Source organism: Ylistrum balloti, unplaced genomic scaffold (genome assembly GCF_031769215.1).
Source record: "Ylistrum balloti isolate Yb309-2 unplaced genomic scaffold, AGI_CSIRO_Ybal_v1 Utg370670, whole genome shotgun sequence".
NCBI classification, from domain to species: Eukaryota; Metazoa; Mollusca; class Bivalvia; order Pectinida; family Pectinidae; genus Ylistrum; species Ylistrum balloti.
This window is the reverse complement of record NW_026782405.1, coordinates 36,917-64,623: the sequence shown is the minus strand read 5'-3', so window position 1 is coordinate 64,623 and position 27,707 is coordinate 36,917. Positions and strand designations below refer to the sequence as shown.

The 27,707-nt window shown below is 35.3% G+C and overlaps 1 protein-coding gene across 1 annotated transcript in view; it reads left to right on the top strand.

Moving 5' to 3' along the window:
- The window catches only part of LOC132557431 (kinesin-like protein KIF13B), a 307,507-nt gene that overhangs the window by 263,200 nt on the left and 16,600 nt on the right, over nt 1-27,707 (top strand). The window contains exons 18-29 of the mRNA XM_060221917.1: nt 5,800-5,962; nt 9,728-9,904; nt 13,517-13,663; nt 14,374-14,508; nt 15,077-15,247; nt 17,432-17,583; nt 19,863-19,995; nt 20,217-20,460; nt 21,710-21,836; nt 22,245-22,306; nt 23,175-23,305; nt 23,764-23,778. Of these exons, the coding sequence (XP_060077900.1) occupies nt 5,800-5,962; nt 9,728-9,904; nt 13,517-13,663; nt 14,374-14,508; nt 15,077-15,247; nt 17,432-17,583; nt 19,863-19,995; nt 20,217-20,460; nt 21,710-21,836; nt 22,245-22,306; nt 23,175-23,305; nt 23,764-23,778 (1,657 nt within the window). The remainder of the gene's footprint in view (nt 1-5,799; nt 5,963-9,727; nt 9,905-13,516; nt 13,664-14,373; nt 14,509-15,076; nt 15,248-17,431; nt 17,584-19,862; nt 19,996-20,216; nt 20,461-21,709; nt 21,837-22,244; nt 22,307-23,174; nt 23,306-23,763; nt 23,779-27,707) is intronic.

The window sequence follows — 27,707 nt, the reverse complement described above, 5'->3', positions numbered from 1 at the left end:
AGAAAGTTTGAGGACATTTATTCTGTTCATTCTGTTCACTGGTTTAGAATTTATTTTTGTCTGAAGAATGATTTTTGCATTTATTTGCATCCCTGAATTCTGATGATGAGAGAAAGTAGAGCTAATAATTAGATCTCACGGCATCTTATAGTTGTCAACACCATGAGTCTGGAGAACAGGGTTGTATGGTAACATCAATACATGGCCTAGTTATCATCTCAGTGTCTGCCTCGAGATACATACGGAGAGGTCCTCACGGTGAAATGTCCAATACATTAGCCAGGGTGATTGAATTAGTTCACAAAACCCGTAGCCAAATAACTCTCTTTAGATAATTTCTTATGTATGTTTATGTGTTCTGACACGCCAGCACTAGTGGGTACTTTAGTCTTTTGTATCACGCATTCACTCAGGCACCCAAGTAACAAATTATTATCTTCTACGAAAAATTTACCCAAAGTTTGCTTCATCTGTTTTTTTTTTTATAAAACATAAGATTTTACCCAAAGTTTACTGTAAATTGTTGTCTGTTCCCTGAAGGAAACACAGAAGTTTACCCAATGTTTACTGTAAATTGTTGTCTGTTCCCTGAAGGAAACACAGAAGTTTACCCAATGTTTACTGTAAATTGTTGTCTGTTCCCTGAAGGAAACACAGAAGTTTACCCAATGTTTACTGTAAATTGTTGTCTGTTCCCTGAAGGAAACACAGAAGTTTACCCAATGTTTACTGTAAATTGTTGTCTGTTCCCTGAAGGAAACACAGAAGTTTACCCAATGTTTACTGTAAATTGTTGTCTGTTCCCTGAAGGAAACACAGAAGTTTACCCAATGTTTACTGTAAATTGTTGTCTGTTCCCTGAAGGAAACACAGAAGTTTACCCAATGTTTACTGTAAATTGTTGTCTGTTCCCTGAAGGAAACACAGAAGTTTACCCAATGTTTACTGTAAATTGTTGTCTGTTCCCTGAAGGAAACACAGAAGTTTACCCAATGTTTACTGTAAATTGTTGTCTGTTCCCTGAAGGAAACACAGAAGTTTACCCAATGTTTACTGTAAATTGTTGTCTGTTCCCTGAAGGAAACACAGAAGTTTACCCAATGTTTACTGTAAATTGTTGTCTGTTCCCTGAAGGAAACACAGAAGTTTACCCAATGTTTACTGTAAATTGTTGTCTGTTCCCTGAAGGAAACACAGAAGTTTACCCAATGTTTACTGTAAATTGTTGTCTGTTCCCTGAAGGAAACACAGAAGTTTACCCAATGTTTACTGTAAATTGTTGTCTGTTCCCTGAAGGAAACACAGAAGTTTACCCAATGTTTACTGTAAATTGTTGTCTGTTCCCTGAAGGAAACACAGAAGTTTACCCAATGTTTACTGTAAATTGTTGTCTGTTCCCTGAAGGAAACACAGAAGTTTACCCAATGTTTACTGTAAATTGTTGTCTGTTCCCTGAAGGAAACACAGAAGTTTACCCAAGGTTTACTGTAAATTGTTGTCTGTTCCCTGAAGGAAACACAGAAGTTTACCCAATGTTTACTGTAAATTGTTGTCTGTTCCCTGAAGGAAACACAGAAGTTTACCCAATGTTTACTGTAAATTGTTGTCTGTTCCCTGAAGGAAACACAGAAGTTTACCCAATGTTTACTGTAAATTGTTGTCTGTTCCCTGAAGGAAACACAGAAGTTTACCCAATGTTTACTGTAAATTGTTGTCTGTTCCCTGAAGGAAACACAGAAGTTTACCCAATGTTTACTGTAAATTGTTGTCTGTTCCCTGAAGGAAACACAGAAGTTTACCCAATGTTTACTGTAAATTGTTGTCTGTTCCCTGAAGGAAACACAGTTTAAGTTTACCCAATGTTTACTGTAAATTGTTGTCTGTTCCCTGAAGGAAACACAGAAGTTTACCCAATGTTTACTGTAAATTGTTGTCTGTTCCCTGAAGGAAACACAGAAGTTTACCCAATGTTTACTGTAAATTGTTGTCTGTTCCCTGAAGGAAACACAGAAGTTTACCCAATGTTTACTGTAAATTGTTGTCTGTTCCCTGAAGGAAACACAGAAGTTTACCCAATGTTTACTGTAAATTGTTGTCTGTTCCCTGAAGGAAACACAGAAGTTTACCCAATGTTTACTGTAAATTGTTGTCTGTTCCCTGAAGGAAACACAGAAGTTTACCCAATGTTTACTGTAAATTGTTGTCTGTTCCCTGAAGGAAACACAGAAGTTTACCCAATGTTTACTGTAAATTGTTGTCTGTTCCCTGAAGGAAACACAGAAGTTTACCCAATGTTTACTGTAAATTGTTGTCTGTTCCCTGAAGGAAACACAGAAGTTTACCCAATGTTTACTGTAAATTGTTGTCTGTTCCCTGAAGGAAACACAGAAGTTTACCCAATGTTTACTGTAAATTGTTGTCTGTTCCCTGAAGGAAACACAGAAGTTTACCCAATGTTTACTGTAAATTGTTGTCTGTTCCCTGAAGGAAACACAGAAGTTTACCCAATGTTTACTGTAAATTGTTGTCTGTTCCCTGAAGGAAACACAGAAGTTTACCCAATGTTTGTTGACTGTTCCCTGAAGGAAACACAGAAGTTTACCCAATGTTTACTGTAAATTGTTGTCTGTTCCCTGAAGGAAACACAGAAGTTTACCCAATGTTTACTGTAAATTGTTGTCTGTTCCCTGAAGGAAACACAGAAGTTTACCCAATGTTTACTGTAAATTGTTGTCTGTTCCCTGAAGGAAACACAGAAGTTTACCCAATGTTTACTGTAAATTGTTGTCTGTTCCCTGAAGGAAACACAGAAGTTTACCCAATGTTTACTGTAAATTGTTGTCTGTTCCCTGAAGGAAACACAGAAGTTTACCCAATGTTTACTGTAAATTGTTGTCTGTTCCCTGAAGGAAACACAGAAGTTTACCCAATGTTTACTGTAAATTGTTGTCTGTTCCCTGAAGGAAACACAGAAGTTTACCCAATGTTTACTGTAAATTGTTGTCTGTTCCCTGAAGGAAACACAGAAGTTTACCCAATGTTTACTGTAAATTGTTGTTTACCCAATGTTTACTGTAAATTGTTGTCTGGTCCCTGAAGGAAACACAGAAGTTTACCCAATGTTTACTGTAAATTGTTGTCTGTTCCCTGAAGGAAACACAGAAGTTTACCCAATGTTTACTGTAAATTGTTGTCTGTTCCCTGAAGGAAACACAGAAGTTTACCCAATGTTTACTGTAAATTGTTGTCTGTTCCCTGAAGGAAACACAGAAGTTTACCCAATGTTTACTGTAAATTGTTGTCTGTTCCCTGAAGGAAACACAGAAGTTTACCCAATGTTTACTGTAAATTGTTGTCTGTTCCCTGAAGGAAACACAGAAGTTTACCCAATGTTTACTGTAAATTGTTGTCTGTTCCCTGAAGGAAACACAGAAGTTTACCCAATGTTTACTGTAAATTGTTGTCTGTTCCCTGGAGGAAACACAGAAGTTTACCCAATGTTTACTGTAAATTGTTGTCTGTTCCCTGAAGGAAACACAGAAGTTTACCCAATGTTTACTGTAAATTGTTGTCTGTTCCCTGAAGGAAACACAGAAGTTTACCCAATGTTTACTGTAAATTGTTGTCTGTTCCCTGAAGGAAACACAGAAGTTTACCCAATGTTTACTGTAAATTGTTGTCTGTTCCCTGAAGGAAACACAGAAGTTTACCCAATGTTTACTGTAAATTGTTGTCTGTTCCCTGAAGGAAACACAGAAGTTTACCCAATGTTTACTGTAAATTGTTGTCTGTTCCCTGAAGGAAACACAGAAGTTTACCCAATGTTTACTGTAAATTGTTGTCTGTTCCCTGAAGGAAACACAGAAGTTTACCCAATGTTTACTGTAAATTGTTGTCTGTTCCCTGAAGGAAACACAGAAGTTTACCCAATGTTTACTGTAAATTGTTGTCTGTTCCCTGAAGGAAACACAGAAGTTTACCCAATGTTTTCTGTTCCCTGAAGGAAACACAGAAGTTTACCCAATGTTTACTGTAAATTGTTGTCTGTTCCCTGAAGGAAACACAGAAGTTTACCCAATGTTTACTGTAAATTGTTGTCTGTTCCCTGAAGGAAACACAGAAGTTTACCCAATGTTTACTGTAAATTGTTGTCTGTTCCCTGAAGGAAACACAGAAGTTTACCCAATGTTTACTGTAAATTGTTGTCTGTTCCCTGAAGGAAACACAGAAGTTTACCCAATGTTTACTGTAAATTGTTGTCTGTTCCCTGAAGGAAACACTAAGTGGAAACCTAAGATTTACTATAAATTGTCATCTATTTTCTTAAAAAAAACCAAAGAGTTTGCTCAAAGTTTACTCTAAAATATTGTCTGTTTTCTCTATGAAACATATGGTCTTGATTCTTAATTTGAGAACATGACATTGATACCAAGGTTTACATGGCAAGTGTCATCGGTGAAGAACTCTGGCTGTATGATCATGAAAAAATTCAAGTCGATAATTATCTTACATTTTGAAAAAGCCAATCACAAATAATGTTACCAAATAATGTTACCCATATATGTTTGACTTGGCTAAAATTAAGTCAAGGACTGTTTCATGATCCGTCAACCTGTTCTGATTCTTCTCGTACTTTCAAATGTCTCTGTATTAATCTTTCCTTTCTTCATGATTTCTCGGTCATTTCATTCATTTTGAGTCTGAATTAAGATTTTGTGAGGTTGTTAGTGTTAGCTTGTTTTTAGTAATGAGGATTAGTTAAGATCACATAGACAAACTATCCCAGTGATTTGATACCTCCCAGATTGGACATCCTTCCATTATAAAGCAGTGTTACCAAGCCCCTCAAATACACGTAAACCTAGAATGTGGTCACATAGTCACCATCAAGTTTCAGGATCACTGGTGGAACATAGGGATTTTGTTGTTAGAGCGAGGCTTTCGTTTTATCAGGCAACTCGTATGTGACCAGCATTAATATAGTCTTATTATTATCCTACCGCTGTAAGTATTCCTTCTGTGATTGGGAGAAACCCTCACAAGAAGAACATTAATGGATTCATCAATATTTTAAGAGTCATTGAGATGGATTTAGGGTCATTTGAACACTGTAACTAGACATGTATTACCGGAGTGTGCCCTAATCATGACAACATTTGGGTAGGAAAACATTTTCTCATCACCCAAGTACACCCTGACAGACTAGGGTAGGAAGACATTTTCTCATCACCCAAGTACGCCCTGACAGACTAGGGTAGGAATACATTTTCTCATCACCCAAGTACGCCCTGACAGACTAGGGTAGGAAGACATTTTCTCATCACCCAAGTATGCCCTGACAGACTAGGGTAGGAAGACATTTTCTCATCACCCATGTACGCCCTGATGGACTAGGGTAGGAAGACATTTTCTCATCACCCATGTATGCCCTGATGGACTAGGGTAGGCAGACATTTTCTCATCACCCAAGTATGCCCTGACGGACTAGGGTAGGAAAACATGATCTTATCTTCACCCAAATACGCTGTCTACAACCAGAAACCAGAAAAGGCTAATAAAAATGGCTATCTATTTAAAGTAGCAAGATTAATTATGTCAAACCAAGATATACTTACTGTGATGTCAGAAATATTTTGAATTTTGAAAACCTTCAACATCAGTAAAACAGTTCCTTATGTCTGCTTCTCAGAACAAATCAATGCACAGAATTGTGGACATTGTTTAATTTAGGTCTTGTTTAGAAGATAAAAAATATGAAGATTTAGTCAATATTTAACAATATTTTAATTCTTTTTTCAGGGACAAATCAATCAAGCAGAGTCTGGCTATTCTCAGAGATGAAGTCGTCAAGGCAAACTCCCTAGTGAGGGAAGCTAATGTCCTGGCACAGGAAATGGGCAAACTTACAGAATTTCAAGTTACTCTACAAATACCAGCAGCCAACCTCAGTCCTAACCGACGGGTGAGTCTTACATTACTATAACTGATAGTTTCATAAGCAACAGGTAAGTCTCTATGTTACTATAACTCATAGTTTCATAAACAACAGGTAAGTGTCTATGTTACTATAACTCATAGTTTCATAAACAACAGGTAAGTCTCTATGTTAACATAACTCATAGTTTCATAAACAACAGCTAAATCATTGTGGCTATATGATGGACTATTTGTGAACCTACAGTTTTTTTGGTTATCATGATAAATCATTCCCTTGCCTACAGTTACACATCTCTGTAAGTTTGATCAATCTTTTCCTAGCCAATGGATAAAACCCTATGTTTTAATGGCAGATGGTTTCCAGAACAATCTGTAAAATTTCATAACAGAAATTTCCTGGAATTAATTTATAATCTGAAGGACATATCCTGACTGTTATCCCTACAACAAATCACAATTCTTTGTAACCAAGAAACTGTCTAGCTCCATCTGTCAGCCTAGATATAAGAATTCCAGGTTGAAAAATAACAGATTGTGAAGCAAGATCAAGGACATACCACAAAAACTTTGACAGATTGATACGAATGTCATCTGGAGTATTACTAATGCTGTTTCACAAAAATATAGACATTTTAAGTCTCCTAATTGGTTCTCTAGTTTGTGGTAGATTCAACAGTGATTGGTTCTCTAGTTTGTGGTAGATTCAACAGTGGTTGGTTATCTAGTTTGTGGTAGGTTTAACAGTGATTGGTTCTCTAGTTTGTGGTAGGTTTAACAGTGATTGGTTCTCTAGTTTGTGGTAGGTTTAACAGTGATTGGTTCTCTAGTTTGTGGTAGGTTTAACAGTGATTGGTTCTCTAGTTTGTGGTAGGTTCAACAGTGATTGGTTCTCTAGTTTGTGGTAGGTTCAACAGTGATTGGTTCTCTAGTTTGTGGTAGGTTCAACAGTGGTTGGTTATCTAGTTTGTGGTAGATTCAACAGTGGTTGGTTATCTCGTTTGTGGTAGATTTAATAGTGATTGGTTCTCTAGTTTGTGGTAGATTTAACCCATTTGTTTTCATGTTTGAATTAGTGGCAGTCTATGTATATTTAAGTCAGCAAGGATGCAAAGGTCACATTTTATACAGCAAACTTAATGTATGACATTATAAAGTTTCATTTTAAGGATTAACAGAAAGTAATGGAGGTTTAAAGTCAATGGATATCTTCTTAAAGAATAAATTCTGTGTTCCTTCCCTGTAAAATGTTTTCAATATTGATATGGTAAAGAATGATTTAATCATAACAATGCTGTAGTTTACTCCTGTCTGTTGTAATGATGGACTCCAAAATCTCTCCAATCTGTTTTGTTCCAATTTCTGAGCTACATTGCGTTTGTACTGAACTTTTTAGTGGTAAAAACGATAGATAATATCACCAGAGAGATATTTCGATTGTCACTGTAGATTCCCACTGGTACTGAGTTTGATAAAAACTTCTGTTTTAACCACAAAACATCACACAGATTAAATTTGTAGTGAGCTGTGAAGATTTAGCAGATTGATAAGAATTCCTGGGTTGGAACAGGAAACTGTTGTCACGCGAAGACTGTGTTGTTGTAACACATCTAACATATTGTGTGTAAACAGTCTAGTCACAGGATACAAAGACTTAATCATAAAAGTACAAAACAAATACTTCCTCAGTTCACATATTCACATTCAGATATTTTAGAGCATTTGGCCTGTGTAGTTTTAAAACTATTTTTTCTTAAAACGGAGACAATTTGACATGTTATTTAAAGAAAAGTATCACAATCTTTACCAGTCTTTAATTTTTTGTTTGTTTATGCAGTGAAGAAAATAAATAAATAAACAAATGATCAGGTGCCTGGGAATTGTTTAATGTTGAAGGTAAACAAAATTATGGTAACAAATAGGTTTAGTTTTTTTGCTTTTTTTTTATTTGAAGTTTTATGGGTATATGACAATATACACTGTGTTTGGTTATCAGGTTAAAATGTCTTCTGTCATTTCTCAGTTGTAATGTTTCAAATTCTGTTGGAATCCAGTTTGCTGACTTTTAAACATGCCCAATATCAGAACTGCAAGCATTTATTTCTCAGCTGTCCTTCTCTATTTATAAGAGAACAGAAAGCTGTGTGTTTTTTATGAGGTTAACAAATCCTTTGGTTTGAGATAGCACTTGGCAGAGAGGTTTAGAATGATACGTTTTAAGGTGAAATCCATTTTGATTTGATTATTGTTTGGCATCAGGGAAATATTTGAAAGACATATTGTTAATTCAACATGTCTTAGATACAATGTCTTGTTAACTTGTAAACATGTCTTAGATACAAAGTCTTGTTAACTTGTAAACGTGTCTTAGATACAATGTCTTGTTAACTTGTAAACATGTCTTAGATACAAAGTCTTCTTAACTTGTAAACGTGTCTTAGATACAAAGTCTTGTTATCTTGTAAACGTGTCTTAGATACAAAGTCTTGTTATCTTGTAAATACATCTAGAAGAAAATTGTAGTTCCTACAGATGTTTGATCAAAAGAAGACTAAGAAAAACACTTGATCATTGATGACTTGTGCTGTTTGTTAAAATTGTAAAAACAAATTGATGGAAACTGATAGTAACATACGATGCCAGATAAGGTAGTATCGTTATCATAACATGCAGCCTTCACCTTCATCTGAAATAAATGTAATGGTGATTGAGAGGCGGAAATGGACTTACTTCTCACATTTGAATCCTTCATGGCCTCGTAAAACATAAATTCTGCTGCAGTGTGCTGTGATGCCTCCAACTTTAGGAGAAATTATCAGGTGACATAAACAAACTGAAATCTTTTACAATTTCATGAGGAAAATGTTAAGTTAGTTGACATTTTTTGTGCTAAAACAAGATTGGGCAATTTATTACATAATTGATTTTCTTTTGAAAGTGTTATTAATATGGGTTGTAGGATGGTATAATGTCTTCTATATCTCTCATCTTGTTAGGAGAGTTACATGTAGGGGCAGTAACTAGTCTTCTATATCACTCATCTTGTTAGGAGAGTTACATGTCAGTATATCATATCACTCATCTTGTTAGGAGAGTTACATGTAGGGGCAGTAACTAGTCTTCTATATCACTCATCTTGTTAGGAGAGTTACATGTAGGGGCAGTAACTAGTCTTCTATATCACTCATCTTGTTAGGAGAGTTACATGTAGGGGCAGTAACTAGTCTTCTATATCTCTCATCTTGTTAGGAGAGTTACATGTAGGGGCAGTAACTAGTCTTCTATATCACTCATCTTGTTAGGAGAGTTACATGTAGGGGCAGTAACTAGTCAGTATTTGGATTAAATTTTAGTCCATTTTTATTTGCAGATTAGAGATGTAAACGACAAGTTTCATTTCATTGTAAATTCTTTCTTTAATTTGATAAAGTTTATAAATTTGATATTCATCAGGATTTAAACTCTAATGATTACTGCAGCAGGTTAAGATTCATGCGATGCTGCTCTTTAATGCTTTCCGAGCGCAGAATGTTCTTGTAAATGTTGAAGCATTTAATGTTATATTCAAAAAGTTACATGTTGTGAATAATCAAAATTTTCATCTTTAAGGCTAAGCCTGATTTATCGTCTGTATTTCCAATACGTATTTTTGTCTGACGTCTTTGATGTTTTGTAAATACTTTGATACTGTAAGTGAATTTTTTATTGGAGTAAGTTACCATATTCTTTTCTTTGAAAAATGAGTTTGAAGAACTGAAAACCAATTTCTTCTTTTTACTTGATTTTTCTGCAGAGAGGGGCTTTTGTGAGTGAACCAGCCATCCTTGTCAAACGAAAGGGACGGGGAAACCAGATCTGGTCCATGGAAAAGTTTGAAAATAAGATAATAGATATGCGTGACATGTACGAGGAGAGGAAAGCCACAGGACTTCCAATGATGGTAGAGGACGAGCACGATTCTGAACCCTGGGTTTGTTATTGTCTGCTTCAGTGGCCACACTGCATGGCTTGTTTGAGTATTGTCTACCCAGAGCTGTTCATCAAAGTCATCCTAAAGCCATCTTTGTTTGAAATTTTCAATCTTTTTTTTCTTTGATAGATATCACTAATCCATTAAAACTTTCTGATAAAGGTAAAAAACAAATAAATACATAAAAGATAACACTAAAGCCACAGACCATAGTATTACCTGTTGAAAACTGACGACATTTTTCTAAATTTTTTTTATCAGCCAAAAGTAGTTATTTCTCAACATATTGCAGAAGGGGAGGTGGGTTATGTCCCCACATTTTGTAGAAGGAGAGGTAGATTATGTCCCAACATTTTGTAGAAGGGGAGGTGGGTTATGTCCCAACATTTTGTAGAAGGAGAGGTGGGTTATGTCCCAACATTTTGTAGAAGGAGAGGTGGGTTATGTCCCCACATTTTGTAGAAGGAGAGGTGGGTTATGTCCCAACATTTTGTAGAAGGAGAGGTGGGTTATGTGCCAACATTTTGTAGAAGGAGAGGTGGGTTATGTCCCCACATTTTGTAGAAGGAGAGGTGGGTTATGTCCCAACATTTTGTAGAAGGAGAGGTGGGTTATGTCCCAACATTTTGTAGAAGGAGAGGTGGGTTATGTCCCCACATTTTGTAGAAGGAGAGGTGGGTTATGTCCCAACATTTTGTAGAAGGAGAGGTGGGTTATGTCCCAACATTTTGTAGAAGGAGAGGTGGTTATGTCCCCACATTTTGGAGAAGGAGAGGGTTATGTCCCCACATTTTGTAGAAGGAGAGGTGGTTTATGTCCCAACATTTTGTAGAAGGAGAGGTGGGTTATGTCCCAACATTTTGTAGAAGGAGAGGTGGGTTATGTCCCAACATTTTGTAGAAGGAGAGGTGGGTTATGTCCCCACATTTTGTAGAAGGAGAGGTGGGTTATGTCCCAACATTTTGTAGAAGGAGAGGTGGGTTATGTCCCAACATTTTGTAGAAGGAGAGGTGGGTTATGTCCCCACATTTTGTAGAAGGAGAGGTGGGTTATGTCCCAACATTTTGTAGAAGGAGAGGTGGGTTATGTCCCAACATTTTGTAGAAGGGGAGGTGGGTTATGTCCCAACATTTGTAGAAGGAGAGGTAGATTATGTCCCAACATTTTGTAGAAGGGGAGGTGGGTTATGTCCCCACATTTTGTGGAAGGGGAGGTGGGTTATGTCCCCACATTTTGTGGGAGGTGGGTTATGTCCCCACATTTTGTAGAAGGGGAGGTGGGTTATGTCCCCACATTTTGTAGAAGGGGAGGTGGGTTATGTCCCCACATTTTGTAGAAGGAGAGGTGGGTTATGTCCCCACATTTTGTAGAAGGGGAGGTGGGTTATGTCCCCACATTTTGTAGAAGGAGAGGTGGGCTATGTCCCAATATTTTATAGAAGAGATGGGTTATGTCCCAACATTTCGTAGGAAAGGTGGGTTATGATAAAGTGTTACCATGTGTGTCTCTTCACGATTTAATCTTTCCCATATTCCAAATCATTGTCATATACTGAGAACCTCAGTCTCAAAATATTTGGTTTGTATAAACCACATAGTATTATATCAATGTTCTTTTTTCTGTATCAATAGATGTCCAAGTCAAAGGTCAAAAGGTCACATTAGACACTTTACAGTACATTAGATGCATTCTCAGCCTGGCAGAGTAGATATGAAGGGCAGTAAATTTGGGATATTAGAATGATCCAAGGTTACATAGGCTAGAATAAAAAATGATCAATCAAAATTCATTAAAAAGCTGCTGATGCTATTTCATTGTGGTTCAATATTCACGCTCCCTACTTTGATATGTTTTAGCCCCCAAGACTTATTTCAGGATTAATAAGTAAATCACTATGGCTTATGGTATGAATATAGCTGGGTAAGCAATCCTTGTGTGCAATAAAGGAATTGCTGTGTACTACTGTCATGTACTTAAGGCTGTATGTCACCTTACATTAATAATCTTGATTGTCAAGAGTTACTTCTCTTTAATTGGTAATTACCATTTGATTTTACGTCATTCTTGTTAGAGTGTCAATCAGTTACATTAAAACTCTTTAGACTTTTCAAAATGAGTGGTTTTTAACTCAGAATTTAGCTTTGAAATGAAATTACTTTATTGTTTCACTATTTTTGAAAAAACACACATATAACACTTTATTATCCTCATAATGCATCGTGGGAATGACAGATTGAAATTGACATTCACATATTTATTATTGATTGTTCTTTAATTACGAACCACTGATTCACGTAATTACTCTTATCACAATTTCTAATTAAATATTCATTTAAAATTGAGAATTGTTTTTGTGAGTATCTTTATGACAGTACATTATACACAGCAATTCTTTTAAGAGTTGTGTTTTTCATTTTTTTAGTTATTTATGATAAAACTGATAATTTTGATGAAGTTTTTCATCATTCTACAGTTAAGGATGTTGATATGTTGGCTGTTTGATAGAGATGCATAGATCTATATGGTGTATAATGGGTTTTGTAAAAAGTCTTAAGGATTCATCATTATGATATAAAAAAGGAAAGAATAGATATTTGAGTGGAAAAAAACAGGAAAATTTCATTGAAAATAAATGTATTTGATGTCAAAAGTCAAACATTTGTTTTCATGTTCATCCCAATGGAGCAATGGAGAATGAGTTTTGGCAGAAAAATGCGATGGCATGGCTTTGTTTTGATTGAGCTCCTGTCAATCATGAATGTTGATTGCGATAGTTATCTCCAGTTCTGTTACTGATTCTGCTGTTATTGAACCTTTTTTTAATGTTTAATCACTGAACCTTTCATTTGAATACTTTTTTTTTATCACATACAAGAAATTATTTCATTATTTTACTTTGAGTTTTATCGTGATTTACAGAAATTGTAATAAAGACCTAATTCTAATCCTGCACTTTTAGTCTAAAAACATTTTACTATACAGTGTTGATGATAGAATGATGAATCGATTTAGAAAATAAATGTAAAGTTTTAGGATTTCATAGAGCATGCCAAATTAGTTTTTTTTTTTTCTTTGCCTATGGTTTTGTTTTACACAGCTATGTAAGTTAGACATTTGTAGAGAATTTTATTAGGACTGTAATTAAGGGGTGTTGTTCTCTGTGTGATTTTGACCCACTTGGCTCGAAGGGCCAAGACAGTTTATGTTATGGTGTAGTATCCATCGTCTATTTCCTGGTATTAACTTTCATTTAATAAACGTTTCTAAACCAAGCGGCGACTATTCATCATTATTGACAAGAAGCCTCTTCAGATGAAGCCTGACAAAGTTGTAAAGAGAAAAAACTTTGATTCATTGTCACGGCCTCGAAAGTCAAATTTTGTAAAACGTTCAAATGACTTTGTAATGAATTGATACAATATCATTAAGTAAATGGAATTCAGGTTATCATTCAGAATCTTGTGTCCCGCCTTAGAGCATCTCTTCTACTTACTGGTATATTTAATGGTTTAAAGAATGATCAATGAAGTGTGCACCTTAGAGTTAAGATTAAAAAAAATATGATAAAAATGATGTTGTGAGAACTTGTACTATCTTTGATGCAATCAACAGGATGATGGACCACCTGTAAAAGGCGATCCCTTTTATGAGTCGCAGGAGAACCACAACCTCATTGGTGTAGCCAATGTCTTCCTTGAATGTCTCTTCCATGATGTGAAGCTCGACTATCAAGTGCCAATCATCAGTCAGCAAGGGGAGGTAAGTCTGTCTTTGTGTTAGTATTCTAGGTATCACACAAGTATTCTAGGGATCTGCAGCTATTATTGTTTAGTTACACATCATGTTGAGATTATAAGTAAGGGTATATGTTCATTTAGAGTTTTCACTCACTTAGTATACTATGCATTTATTTATCAAAAAGTAAAATCCTTTATTCTGCACACAAGTGAACTTAAGTAAGTTGTTAAGCTTCAGAACTCCAAGTTAGAGATAGGGATGGGAGTCAGAATTTGCTGTAATATAAGGAATTTGTTTCAAATATAGGTACTGTCTTATATACAATTACCAAATTTTGTATGGTAGTAATTCATTATAAAGCAATGTTGTGACCATCAAATATATTCAGGGCTGTGAACTTTTTTATCACACTGCAACACTTTGGTTCACGTCTCCATTGTTTTGATTGGCCTGCAGTTACCAACAATATGTGTTAGTGTTTCAGGTGATAGTGGAGAGGTATATCATAATGTGGTCATTTGTATACTTTTGGTTACCTACTTCTTTCAGGAGCTGAATTAGGGTTTTTAATTACATGTAATACAAGGAATAGTTTGTATGTAATAGGAGTGTTTTAGTGTATCATTGTCTGACTCCCAATATCTGCTTATAGAGTGATATGCACAGAGATTAAGTTCACTTTGGTTGATGTCTGATAAATATACAAAAATTCAAAATGTTTATTTCTACAGATTGCTGGAAAACTACATGTAGAGATCTCCAAATTAGGAGGATCATTCCTGGATAGATATGCTGATACAAACGATGATGGAGAGGAAACCGCAGAGCCTGACCCAGTAGGGATAGGATCGCCAATGATAGTTAGGGTAAATATATCAGTTACCTCCCCTTTTGGTATTTAATCTTTCTCCACAATGTAGGGACTGGATATCTGATGGTTATTAGGGTAAATATATCAGTTACCTCCCCTTTTAGTGTTTAATCTTTCTCCACACGGTAGGGACTGGATATCTGATGGTTATTAGGGTAGATTTATCAGTTACCTCCCCTTTTAGTATTCAATCTTTCTCCACACATTAGAAACTGGATATTTGATGGTTGCTAGGGTAGATTCATCAGTTATCTCCCCTTTTAGTATTTTTCATCTTTCTCCACCAAGTGGAAACTGGATATTTGATGGTTGTTAGGGTAGATTAATCAGTTATCTCCCCTTTTAGTATTTTTTTATCTCTCTCCACCAAGTGGGGACTGGATATCCTATGGTAAATCTATCAATAATTTCTACTTTGGTCTTTGATCTTGCTCCACCAAATGGGGATTGGGACTGCAATGATGGTTTGGATTAATTTTTCAGTTATTTCTTCTTTTGGTAATTAATCTCAGCCCACCCTTTCTATCCAGCTTGTTTAAATGTTTACTGTATTCTATGTTCAGATCTGTATATCTGGAGCCAAGGGGCTGCCTCCTGCCCTATCCAACTTTGTGTTCTGTCAGTACACTTTTTGGGGCAATGAAGACACAGTCGTGGTTCCTCCTGAGATACATCCTGATTCTTTGGCACACAAGAAATCCGACAGCATATCATTCAAATTTCAGCACAGCAAGGTAAGGCTACAATTGGATTGTGCTATGGAAGGTAAAAACCAAAAAGGATGCAGAAAAATTGGTTTTATCTGTATAAACATAAATTCATTTCGATGGTATTTATTTCCATGGATTTTTATTTCCATTGATTTTTATTTATCCACAATTTTTTTTTATAAATACAAGAGAATAAAGTATAAAACTTTTTTGGTAATAGTAAATTTTATAGGCGTTACTTTTTCATCACATCAGGAGTGAAAACAAAAAAGTTTTTTCATAAGACCACAAATTTTGAGCATCATGAAAATGTAAGAGTTCTACATGTTCAAACTCGAAAGCTAAATGGTCTGTCATTCTTGGGGATAAAGGTATTCTTTATGTTAATTGTATGTAATGTGTGGATAAAACATGTAACCCATAGAGAAATGGATTTTCATCACGTTTGTAAATGTGTCAACTATTTATTAAGTGATATAGATATTATTATGAACAAGGAGGTGTAATCACAATACCTCGTGACATATCGATTTACAGGATTTGTCTAAAGGATAATCCTTTTAAGGTTGATTTACCAAAGTTTTGTAAACAAAAGGTTTGAACAACTTTCTCCTAATAGTAAGGTGAAATAAGATTTTTACAATTATGCTTCATTTTAGAAAAGATTAAAATGAACACCAGGGTTAGGAGATATTTATGTATAAATTTCGCTGTAATTTAGGCTGTGACCAAGGTGAGTCCAGGTACTTATTGACATTTAATCCCTGAAATAAGGCAGTATCTAATTGTATTGTAAGACTTACTAGAAATGTGCTTTGCTTATATAAGTAACATAAATTGTGCGACTATTTTATCAAAAAATACAAATTTAATCTTAACCCATGATAAGCATGATAATTGTATACGGGCATTAACAATTACTACTAAATATATCAAACTTCTTCCCCAATCTTTATTTATTATTTCTATCATTTTTAATGACTTGGTCTGGTCTGATTAGCACCAGGTGTCATATTTATTTTTTCTCTTTCTTATTTTATATACAATTGGCAGCATTAGGTTAAGAATACTTACATCTTTTTTAAATAAAACATTCTTTAAGTCCTGATAAAATCTAGTCAATTTCCACCAGTCACTAGCTGTTACTATATTTGTGAAATCTTTTTATTTCCCCATTTACTATTAGGTACATTGTGATTTTCCTGACATTTGAAAAGTAAACCCTCATTAACATTAAAAATGTTTCCCAATAGTAAATATCTCCTGGTCTTCTCTCAGCAATATTTGGGTTCAATCATTGCATGTTGTTTTATGTGATGATTGTAAAACAGACCAACACCCATTGTCAAACAAAATCTCACAAACCATTGTCAAACAAAATCTCACAAACCATTGTCAAACAAAATCTCACAAACTATTGTCAAACAAAATCTATCAAACCATTGTCAAACAAAATCTCACAAACCATTGTCAAACAAAATCTCACAAACCATTGTCAAACAAAATCTCACAAACTATTGTCAAACAAAATCTCACAAACCATTGTCAAACAAAATCTCACAAACCAAACAAAATCTATCAAACCATTGTCAAACAAATCCCAGCTCAAGTTATTGTCAAACAAAATCTCACAAACCATTGTCAAACAAATCCCAGCTCAAGTTATTGTCAAACAAAGCTGTGACAAAGAAGTGTCCTTGGTGGAAAGACAATGTCAGGGATGATAATGGTTAGCTCTGTGGTCTAAAGCGTTGGCATGGTAACCTCGGTTGGCCTGGGCTGTAATTGCTGTATCATTGGGCAAGACACTTAAATCTCAATTTTCTGGATGATGTGTGATGGGCCTCCAGTGTTATGTTCAGTGATCTAATTACAACTACTATAGGATACACTGCCTTTGTATGACCCTAGCTGCTCATGGAGCAATGAACCAAACAAACAGGCTTTGCTATAAACTCTGAGACTCTAGTTACCTAGTACTGAGAGGTGTTCACTCAGATATAAAGAAGGTAGAGGGACTGCTGGGTATTCTGTAGAGTTCCTTAAAAAGTGCTCAACATAATGAGGACTAAAGGATATATGTAAGTAAAGAATCATTAACAGATATCACAAGCTATGGAATACATGTATTTATAGTTTTTCATAACGAGACAAATTGTTTGGCATCTGTTGTATTGTGATCTGATGGTGGTGAACATTGTTTTGCAGGATTTTAAGGTTTATATTACGGAGGAGTTTATTGAGCACTGTTCTGAAGGAGCACTGTCAATAGAAGTTTGGGGGCATCGAAGTCCAGGGTTTGGTCTGGTAAACAACGGAATGGACAACATTATAGCTCGATCAAGGACTTTAGCAGACAGGTCAGTAATAAGGTCAAGGATATCAGTAATTAGCCCATTGATATTACCTTCAAGGTCAGTAATAAACAAAGTTCAAGATGTTTCTGTTTAGGTCAGAAATAAGGTCAAAGACATTACTACAAAGGTTAGTAATGAAGAAATTATGTCAAGGACACTACCAGTGAGGTAAGTAATTGGATGAAGGACATTACCTGTAAGGTTGGTAATAAGAAAAAGGTCAGGGACGTTACCAGAGAGGTCATTAGTAATGAGGTAAAAAATATACATTAAGTTTCAACATTCCTGAGATTTCAGACATGTTATAAAGTGTTGGGTTTTCTTCTCCGTGGATCTCCTTCTGTCACAGTGTTGTCTCCAGGACATACATCAGTGGCCATGTGTTACACACTGTCACATATACAGTGTTACAGCCATCAGAGGTATTACTTGTTACTCAATGTGGCTGTTTAACAGGAATAACAGGATTACAGGAAAGAAAACAAATCCTGTATTTTACTTGTAACACTTTTCTCTCTCACAATCTGGGAGTGGTGTTAATCAGACTTACATAGCACCAACCTTACAACATTTGATCTAAAAATGATCATTTGTAGAATGGTGGTGAATACGATCATAGATACTGAATTCTTTAATGACTGATCACAGCTATAATATTTTACTGTATATACAGTTTAATTGAAGTAGCTTGATATTTACAATGTACCCATCAATATATGTTATATTAATATATAGCATGTCACCTGTTATTTACCAATAAATGTAGGATTTACCTGTATATATAGCATGTTACCTGTTATTTACCAATAAATGTAGGATTTACCTGTATATATAGCTTGTTACCTGTTATTTACCAATAAATGTAGGATTTACCTGTATATATAGCATGTTACCTGTTATTTACCAATAAATGTAGGATTTACCTGTATATATAGCTTGTTACCTGTTATTTACCAATAAATGTAGGATTTACCTGTATATATAGCTTGTTACCTGTTATTTACCAATAAATGTAGGATTTACCTGTATATATAGCTTGTTACCTGTTATTTACCAATAAATGTAGGATTTACCTGTATATATAGCTTGTTACCTGTTATTTACCAATAAATGTAGGATTTACCTGTATATATAGCTTGTTACCTGTTATTTACCAATAAATGTAGGATTTACCTGTATATATAGCTTGTTACCAGTTACTTAAATTCTAGTTATTAAATGTGATTTAATGTATAAATAGTGTATTATATCTTTTACAATGTAAATGTAAACAATACATTAGCAACCTGTAATTAATATTTACACCAAAAATGCAATGTGCCACGGTGTGTGTGTGTGTGTGCGTGCGTGCATGTGTGTGTACGTGTGAGATTGTGTGTGTGCGTGCGTGTGTGTGCGTGCGTGCGTGCGTGATTTTTTTTCTTTTAAAATATCTTCTGTTCTGTTTGAATGCTTACACTTACACTTCACCCATTGTAACTTGGCAGGAAGTGCTATTTTAGGATGACTTTTCAAGTCAATGATCAAGGTCATCATTACTGTAAATTGAATTGGGAATGTAAAAACAATTTTTTTTTTAATTGGAAATGTTAAAAAACAAAAATTCAAATTGGGAAAGTAGAGCAAAAATATATCATTTGTCAATGTTACTGCTGAATATTTATTTGTGACATGAAATAATTGACTGAAATCAAATGAGAAGTCACCTAAATACAGGTCAAGGTCATCTGGTCCAAGGTCAGATGAGATATTTCATTAACAGACATTTTGTTATGTATAATGTAGAATTGGTAAAAATCAAATGAGTAGCCGACAGGTAAAGGTAATTAGATCATAGGTCAAGATGGGATTTGAAATATTTCAAAGGCAAACACTTTTGCTCAAGTTGGAAGTCATATTTGAAATATTTTACAAGTAATTGTTCAGTTTCATGATGTATTGATGCATAATCAGTTGAACTTGAATAAAAAGTCTCCTAATTACAAGGCAAGGTCACCAGGTCAAAGGTGAAAGTCAGACTTGAATTTTTTGTTTAAATTTCAGATAAATTATTTGATCAATTAGACGCACCTAACAAAAAATATCAATTTATAGCTCAGGATTTGAGTGAGATACAGGAGCCAGATGTCTGTTACTACTCTTGTTGATCGTTTTGTATGGATACCATATTACCAGAAATTCACCTTTATTGTCTGAAAATGCTTTATATACATTAACTTTGTATGTACATGTTGATTGTAAGTACGTGGTGAGTAGCCTGCAATTGGCCTCTATGATTGTAGATGGAGTGAGGTGATGAGACAGATAGAATTATGGACAGAAGTTCACGAACTTAACCACCAGGGGGAGTATGTTCCTGTTGAAGTACAACCCAAACCAGAGGTACCATCTGCTGGGGTGTTTCAGTTACAGCAGGTAAGGGGACGTAACTCTTATTTCATGAAAAGAAATTGTGTTTTTAAAAATATTTTATCCATAAAAATTGAGACCTTTCATTTTTTCAAAGAATTGGCAATCAATTTGAGCCAAGAAGACAATACCATATGAAACCTCATCATCAAACATGTGTAAAGATTGTAGGATAGATGCTTGGTTAGATCATACCATTATTTTGGAGACAAATTTCTTTGTTTCAGGGTCATACTCGGCGAGTATTTGTACGGATAAAACCAGTAGCAAACTCTGGGACGCTGCCACTTATCTGTGACTCTGTATCATCTATACAAGTTGGTTGTATCTACATACGCAACAAAATTCAGAAAGGTCTGGACAGTTACCAGGAGGTTGACCTCGCACACCTGCGGGACAGGTGGTCAGATGCGCTGGCTAGAAGGAAAGATTACTTGAATGAACAACTCCAGAAACTCATAAATAAGCAAGGTACATCACAGTCTCCCTTATAGATCTGTCAAAATTCCATAAAATATTTGGTATGAAACTTTCAAAAACCTAACATACTAAGAACAGTTTTCCTAAAAGTCACTTAGAAAACTGTAGAATCAAAAAATGCATGAAGCAATGAAGGCTGCCTAACAAAATACAAAAACCCAGAGTTATGGAGTCCATAGTCAAACCTCGTTTTCTTGAAATTGACAGGATCATGGGAAAACTTTATGTTATTCAAGTATTTGATTTAAGTTCAAATAATTAAGTGTAAAGTTTGGATGGAACTGACAAAATACTTCATATTAAACAGCGTCTTTGAGTTATAAGAAAATGAGATAACAAGTTTCAACTATATACAAGTTAACGAAGGACAAACAGTAAATCTTCCCAATAAGAAAGATATGTTTGTTAAACATTCTTTAATAGCTGGTTTGTTCTCGTCAAACATGCATGCAGACAAATTATTTTTGAGGTCATATCGGTACATTTTTCATTTGTAGACCCAAAGATGGGAATCTTTTATCATCACATGCATTATGTGAAATCCCAGTTAATCCTACAATAGTGTGTCTTTTTCAGCAAATAAGAGTTATGGTATATAGTTGATGGTTAGACCTAATTTGTCTGGGTGTGTGTATATAGGACTATAAACCATTCACTAAAACAGGCAATTCCATATTTGGTCATTTTTAATCGCAAGTTGTACAAGGATATATTGGGAACAAGTAATTATCAGTTGAGTAGCTAGTTTTTGTCAAAAAGTTTTATCTCTTATTATCAGTAATGTGGATTTATTGGGCAATACTTAATAAAAAGTGTATTTCTGAAAAACTACGAAAATTGAGAATTGTGAAAATATCTGATTTTACGATAGAAGATGATGTTGTCCAGATATATGATTGATAACTCCAGGTCTTAACAACTCTGTAAAATGGTTGATAATCAAAAAATGACATACTTTATAACATGAAATGTTTGCCCTGTAGATTCAATGGTCAAACCACTAAAATAAGATGTAACAAATAAGATTTTAGATCAAAGAATTCTGCATATTTTTATGTGATATTTATAAATGGTTTTAACCTTGAAAGGTTGTGTCAGAATTGAATTATGAAACAATGTTCTAAGACCATTTTACTGATACAGTATTACATACTTACAGTAGGGCTGACTAGTAAGGTTTTTGTTGGTTTTGGATTGAGAACCTTTCCTTACTTCTACAACAAAATATAAATATCTTTAGATAAGTCCGACTCTGATGTGGATCGAGAGAGAGCATTGATGGACCAGTGGATGTCCCTGACAGACGAGAGAAATGCTGTCATGGTACCAAGTCCCGGAAGTGGTATTCCTGGGGCACCAGCAGAATGGTAATTCCTCAAACCTTAAACCATGTTGTTTGATTTTTCTTGTCTGAAAGTTCATCACATTTGTTTTATTGATTATCATAAAACCAGTCTTAAATTGTTGATGAAGTTTTTGAAACTAAAAAAATCAGATGATTTTATTCAGTAAGTGAATAAAATCTTGAGATACTTAAAAATGTTTCCTTTATAAATATTTATTATAAATGAGGATGTATGTACTAATGGCAAGTGGCTGATAACTAAAGTATCAAACCTTTACCTTGATTCTCTTAGTCATATGAAATGAAAAATAATTGAAGATCAATTTATTCATACGATTGAATTCTGTGATTAATGTCATGTGACATTAGTTAATACGTAAAAATATGACTTCATCAAATAATACGACCATTATGTTTTGTTTTGTGTCAGTTCCGGTGAGGCTCCAGAGGATCTAGAGGAACACCGACCAGTACTGTTTCTAGATCTAAACGGTGAGTTTTGATGGAAGTTGCTGGGAGGTTCTGAAAGTATACAGTTTAAAAAAATATATTCAGGAGGAGAACGAAAAGTTAAAGGGAACAGTTGTTTACATGGTAATCCATTAGGTCCAATGGATTCCTGATATACTGAAGAATGAGCATAGAATTAAAACTACGAGATAGCATAAAAATTATCTCAAGGGAAATAACTCTTTGAAATTAAGATGTACAAGTTATTGTAGACAGTTATGAATTTGATGTTAAACATTCTATTGCTGGTGGTTAGAAAAACTTGTTTAATGTGAACAATCACAACTTCTGAAGCCAACATCAACATCTCCCAACAACAAATTGACAGAAGACAAATTAAAATGTTAATTTCTGTTTCTTTAGATGAAAGAATTTTGTATAATTAACAAGAACAAAACAAGCGTCATTTTAAAGTCGAGATCATAGCCTAACTTGTTAGATGAACCATTATGGAACACTCACTTCTTTTGTCCAAACTTTGTTTAATTGGAGGAGGGAGTTAATGTTAGATTGAATACTTTTTTACTTCCTACTTCCTAAGATTAAAAATGTAAGTTTGTGTAAAATGTATCGAGGGAGGTTCTAATAATTTTATATGAAAAAAGTGCTATTCACTAGTATGACTCTTAAACAATTTTCAAATTGAATTCAGCTGAAAACTCTGTTGTTTTTTTTTTTGTAAATCATAATTGTGGTTTTTCTGTATGTTTTCATGGTAACTTGATGTATGCTTCATACAAAATTATTTATAGATGCTAGAAGCCCTTTAAAGATTTTTCTGTGAGTTTCTGAATGATCCCATGGATTCCTTTGTTTGTAATTCTAATAAAAGCCAAATGTTATCTTTCAGCGGATGATATGAGTACATCAGGAGTCAAAGAAGGATTCCAGGCTGCGGGTGTTAATTCCATTTTAGTGAAAGAACATGCTTCCACTTTTGTCAACCTTCCTATCATCAAAACATTCACCGAAAAAGATAATGTAAGCGTGGCTTCAGTGTTTGTTTTAACAACTGTAATTAGGACTTAGAGGAAACTATACACAGTGTTTTACTATATTTATCTGGAGATTAGCCCATGCCTGCTAATAGGCCCACCCAGACTTATTTCATTTTAGTAGGATTGCAAGCAAATTCTTCTTTGTTGCCATGTATAGAGCTCACATCCGTGACCTAGTGATGGTATTTTGGCCGCTTGGATTATTTGAGGGTTTAGAGAGCCAAATACATTTGATGACATGCAAGATTCAGAGAAAAATAGTCAAACCAAGCTACTTTCTGGTCAGAACTTAAAAGAATTTCATAGATGGAGCTTAGATTTATTATGTGTGATGTGTTGATAGATATGAAAAAAGTGGAAGTGCATTAATTGAATTTTAAAATCAAGAAAAATGAGACAATTGATCTGAAAATTTAATGATTGTATTGTTTTGTATTGTAGAATAATAGACTTCAGGTAACAGTTAAGCTGAGTGGTGTGATAGTAATTATATAACCTAGCAGGATAGATGTATGATACTGATAACCTAGTACATAATACTAACCTATAGTCAAACTATACCTTCACAATCTTAAATAGCCCATTAAAACAAAAGAATCATCTGATGCACCATTTTACAATTTAACCTCTTTTTTTCTGTCAGTATTGTACAATTATAAAATGGTGTCAGGGAAATTCAACAGAATTGCTACATATATTGTACATCTCAAACATGATGTTAGAAAACTAGAGCAAGATAGGTACTGATCAGTCTAAGTTTACATGTCAAAGGTCATAGGTCACATGTCATAAGCCAATAACGAACAAGAGCAAGATCAGAACTGTAAACCAGGCAAAGTCTGCATGTCAAAGGTCACATGTCAAAGGTCACATGTCATAGGTCACATGTCATAAATCAATAACAACAGAGAGCAAGATCAGAACTGTAAACCAGGCAAAATTTACATGTCAAAGGTCACATGTCATAGGTCACATGTCATAAATCAATAACAAGAGAGAGCAAGATCAGAACTGTAAACCAGGCAAAATTTACATGTCAAAGGTCACATGTCATAGGTCACATGTCATAAATCAATAACAACAGAGAGCAAGATCAGAACTGTAAACCAGGCAAAATTTACATGTCAAAGGTCAGAAGCCATAGACCATTATTTGTAAGTCACATGAAACAGGTCATTAGATGTGGATCACTTCTCATAAGTCACTAGATAAAGGTCAAGGTCAAATGACAGGTCACCATTTGCATGTTATTAGTCAAAGGTCACAAGATGTAGGTTACATGTCATAGGTTATCTGGTAAAAATCACATAACCCAAATTTCTTGGCAATGGTTGTATGACATAGGTCTGACAAAGGTCTACATATTCACAACAATGTTTATCAAAAAAGTCACCTAACAAAAGGCCTTAATTAACAAAACCTGATATGACAGGGTTTTTGAGAAAAGTCCCCCTGTAAAAATCTCAGCTGTACTTTATAGTTGTTAAATTTTGCTGTGATATATTTTAGTTTGTGTATCTACTGGGAAATGATAAATATTTCCTCAGATTCACAGTAAAACCATTTGCTGGATATTATGTTTGGCAGTAACCATGAATATTACGGTAAGCAGTTAATGGGATTTTTTCAATCAACATGCAAACATCTAAGGAGATGGGATTTTAGTTAGGATCATATTGTCTCCGAAAGTTGTCAATTTAGGTATTGAAGTTCAAGATATGGCAGGGTTATGATTTGTGAAGTGAGACTCTTGTCGTTTTACTCCCATGCTTGTTATATATAGTTACCGTCGACAGTCTGCTAGAGAGTGATTGCTCTAACCAGTCCTTATTGAGTGGTATACTGAAACTAATGACATTTACACTATAAGTAGGTATAACAGAGTTTGTCAGTGCACTAACTCACATCATCCAAATTCTGTTTAAGTACTGTAATGATCTGTGTACTGTTACATACTCTTCGTCTATAAACACATCAGAATTATATACCTTAACCAGTCAAACTTTGTTATCTGGAACTTTGATCACTTGTAGACCCTGTTTATCTAGAACTCTGATCACTTGTAGACCCTGTTTATCTGGAACTCTGATCACTTGTAGACCCTGTTTATCTGGAACTTTGATCACTTGTAGACCCTGTTTATCTGGAACTTTGATCACTTGTAGACCCTGTTTATCTGGAACTTTGATCACTTGTAGACCCTGTTTATCTGGAACTTTGATCACTTGTAGACCCTGTTTATCTGGAACTCTGATCACTTGTAGACCCTGTTTATCTAGAACTCTGATCACTTGTAGACCCTGTTTATCTGGAACTTTGATCACTTGTAGACCCTGTTTATCTGGAACTTTGATCACTTGTAGACCCTGTTTATCTGGAACTTTGATCACTTGTAGACCCTGTTTATCTGGAACTCTGATCACTTGTAGACCCTGTTTATCTGGAACTCTGATCACTTGTAGACCCTGTTTATCTGGAACTCTGATCACTTGTAGACCCTGTTTAACTGGAACTCTGATCACTTGTAGACCCTGTTTAACTGGAACTCTGATCACTTGTAGACCCTGTTTATCTGGAACTCTGATCACTTGTAGACCCTGTTTATCTAGAACTCTGATCACTTGTAGACCCTGTTTATCTGGAACTCTGATCACTTGTAGACCCTGTTTAACTGGAACTCTGATCACTTGTAGACCCTGTTTATCTGGAACTCTGATCACTTGTAGACCCTGTTTATCTGGAACTCTGATCACTTGTAGACCCTGTTTATCTGGAACTTTGATCACTTGTAGACCCTGTTTATCTAGAGACCCTGTTTATCTGGAACTTGTAGACCCTGTTTATCTAGAACTCTGATCACTTGTAGACCCTGTTTATCTAGAACTCTGATCACTTGTAGACCCTGTTTATCTAGAACTCTGATCACTTGTAGACCCTGTTTATCTGGAACTCTGATCACTTGTAGACCCTGTTTATCTGGAACTCTGATCACTTGTAGACCCTGTTTATCTGGAACTCTGATCACTTGTAGACCCTGTTTATCTGGAACTCTGATCACTTGTAGACCCTGTTTATCTGGAACTGTTCTGTAACTCAGTAGGACCCTCAGCAGACCACGGACTTTGATAAGGAAGTTTGACTAAACTCGAAGTAATAACATCTATTGTTAAAAAGAAAGAAGTACGCTTGTATCATACAGCAGATATACCTATATATGGACATGTTGTAACAAAGCTGCAAAATTGTAAACAACTTCTATCCTTGCTCTGCTATAATAACCTACATCACAGTTAACCCTATACCATCTCCTGTCCTAGCCTTTCTGTAATAACCTACATCACAGTTAACCCTATACCATCTCCTGTCCTAGCCTTTCTGTAATAACCTACATCACAGTTAACCCTATACCATCTCCTGTCCTAGCCTTTCTGTAATAAACTACATCACAGTTAACCCTATACCATCTCCTGTCCTAGCCTTTCTGTAAAAACCTACATCACAGTTAACCCTATACCATCTCCTGTCCTAGCCTCTCTGTAATAACCTACATTACAGTTAACCCTATACCATCTCCTGTCCTAGCCCCTCTGTAATAACCTAGATCACAGTTAACCCTATACCATCTCCTGCCCTAGCCATTCTGTAATAACCTACATCACAGTTAACCCTATACCATCTCCTGTCCTAGCCCCTCTGTAATAACCTACATCACAGTTAACCCTAAACCATCTCCTGTCCAAGCCTCTCTGTAATAACCTACATCACAGTTAACCCTATACCATCTCCTGTCCAAGCCTTTCTGTAAAAACCTACATCACAGTTAACCCTATACCATCTCCTGTCCTAGCCCCTCTGTAATAACCTACATCACAGTTAACCCTAAACCATCTCCTGTCCAAGCCTCTCTGTAATAACCTACATCACAGTTAACCCTATACCATCTCCTGTCCAAGCCTTTCTGTAAAAACCTACATCACAGTTAACCCTAAACCATCTCCTGTCCTAGCCCCTCTGTAATAACCTACATCACAGTTAACCCTATACCATCTCCTGTCCAAGCCTTTCTGTAAAAACCTACATCACAGTTAACCCTATACCATCTCCTGTCCTAGCCTCTCTGTAATAACCTACAGTTAACCCTATACCATCTCCTGTCCTAGCCATTCTGTAATAACCTACATCACAGTTAACCCTATACCATCTCCTGTCCTAGCCATTCTGTAATAACCTACATCACAGTTAACCCTATACCATCTCCTGTCCTAGCCTTTCTGTAATAACCTACATCACAGTTAACCCTATACCATCTCCTGTCCTAGCCTCTCTGTAATAACCTACAGTTAACCCTATACCATCTCCTGTCCTAGCCTTTCTGTAATAACCTA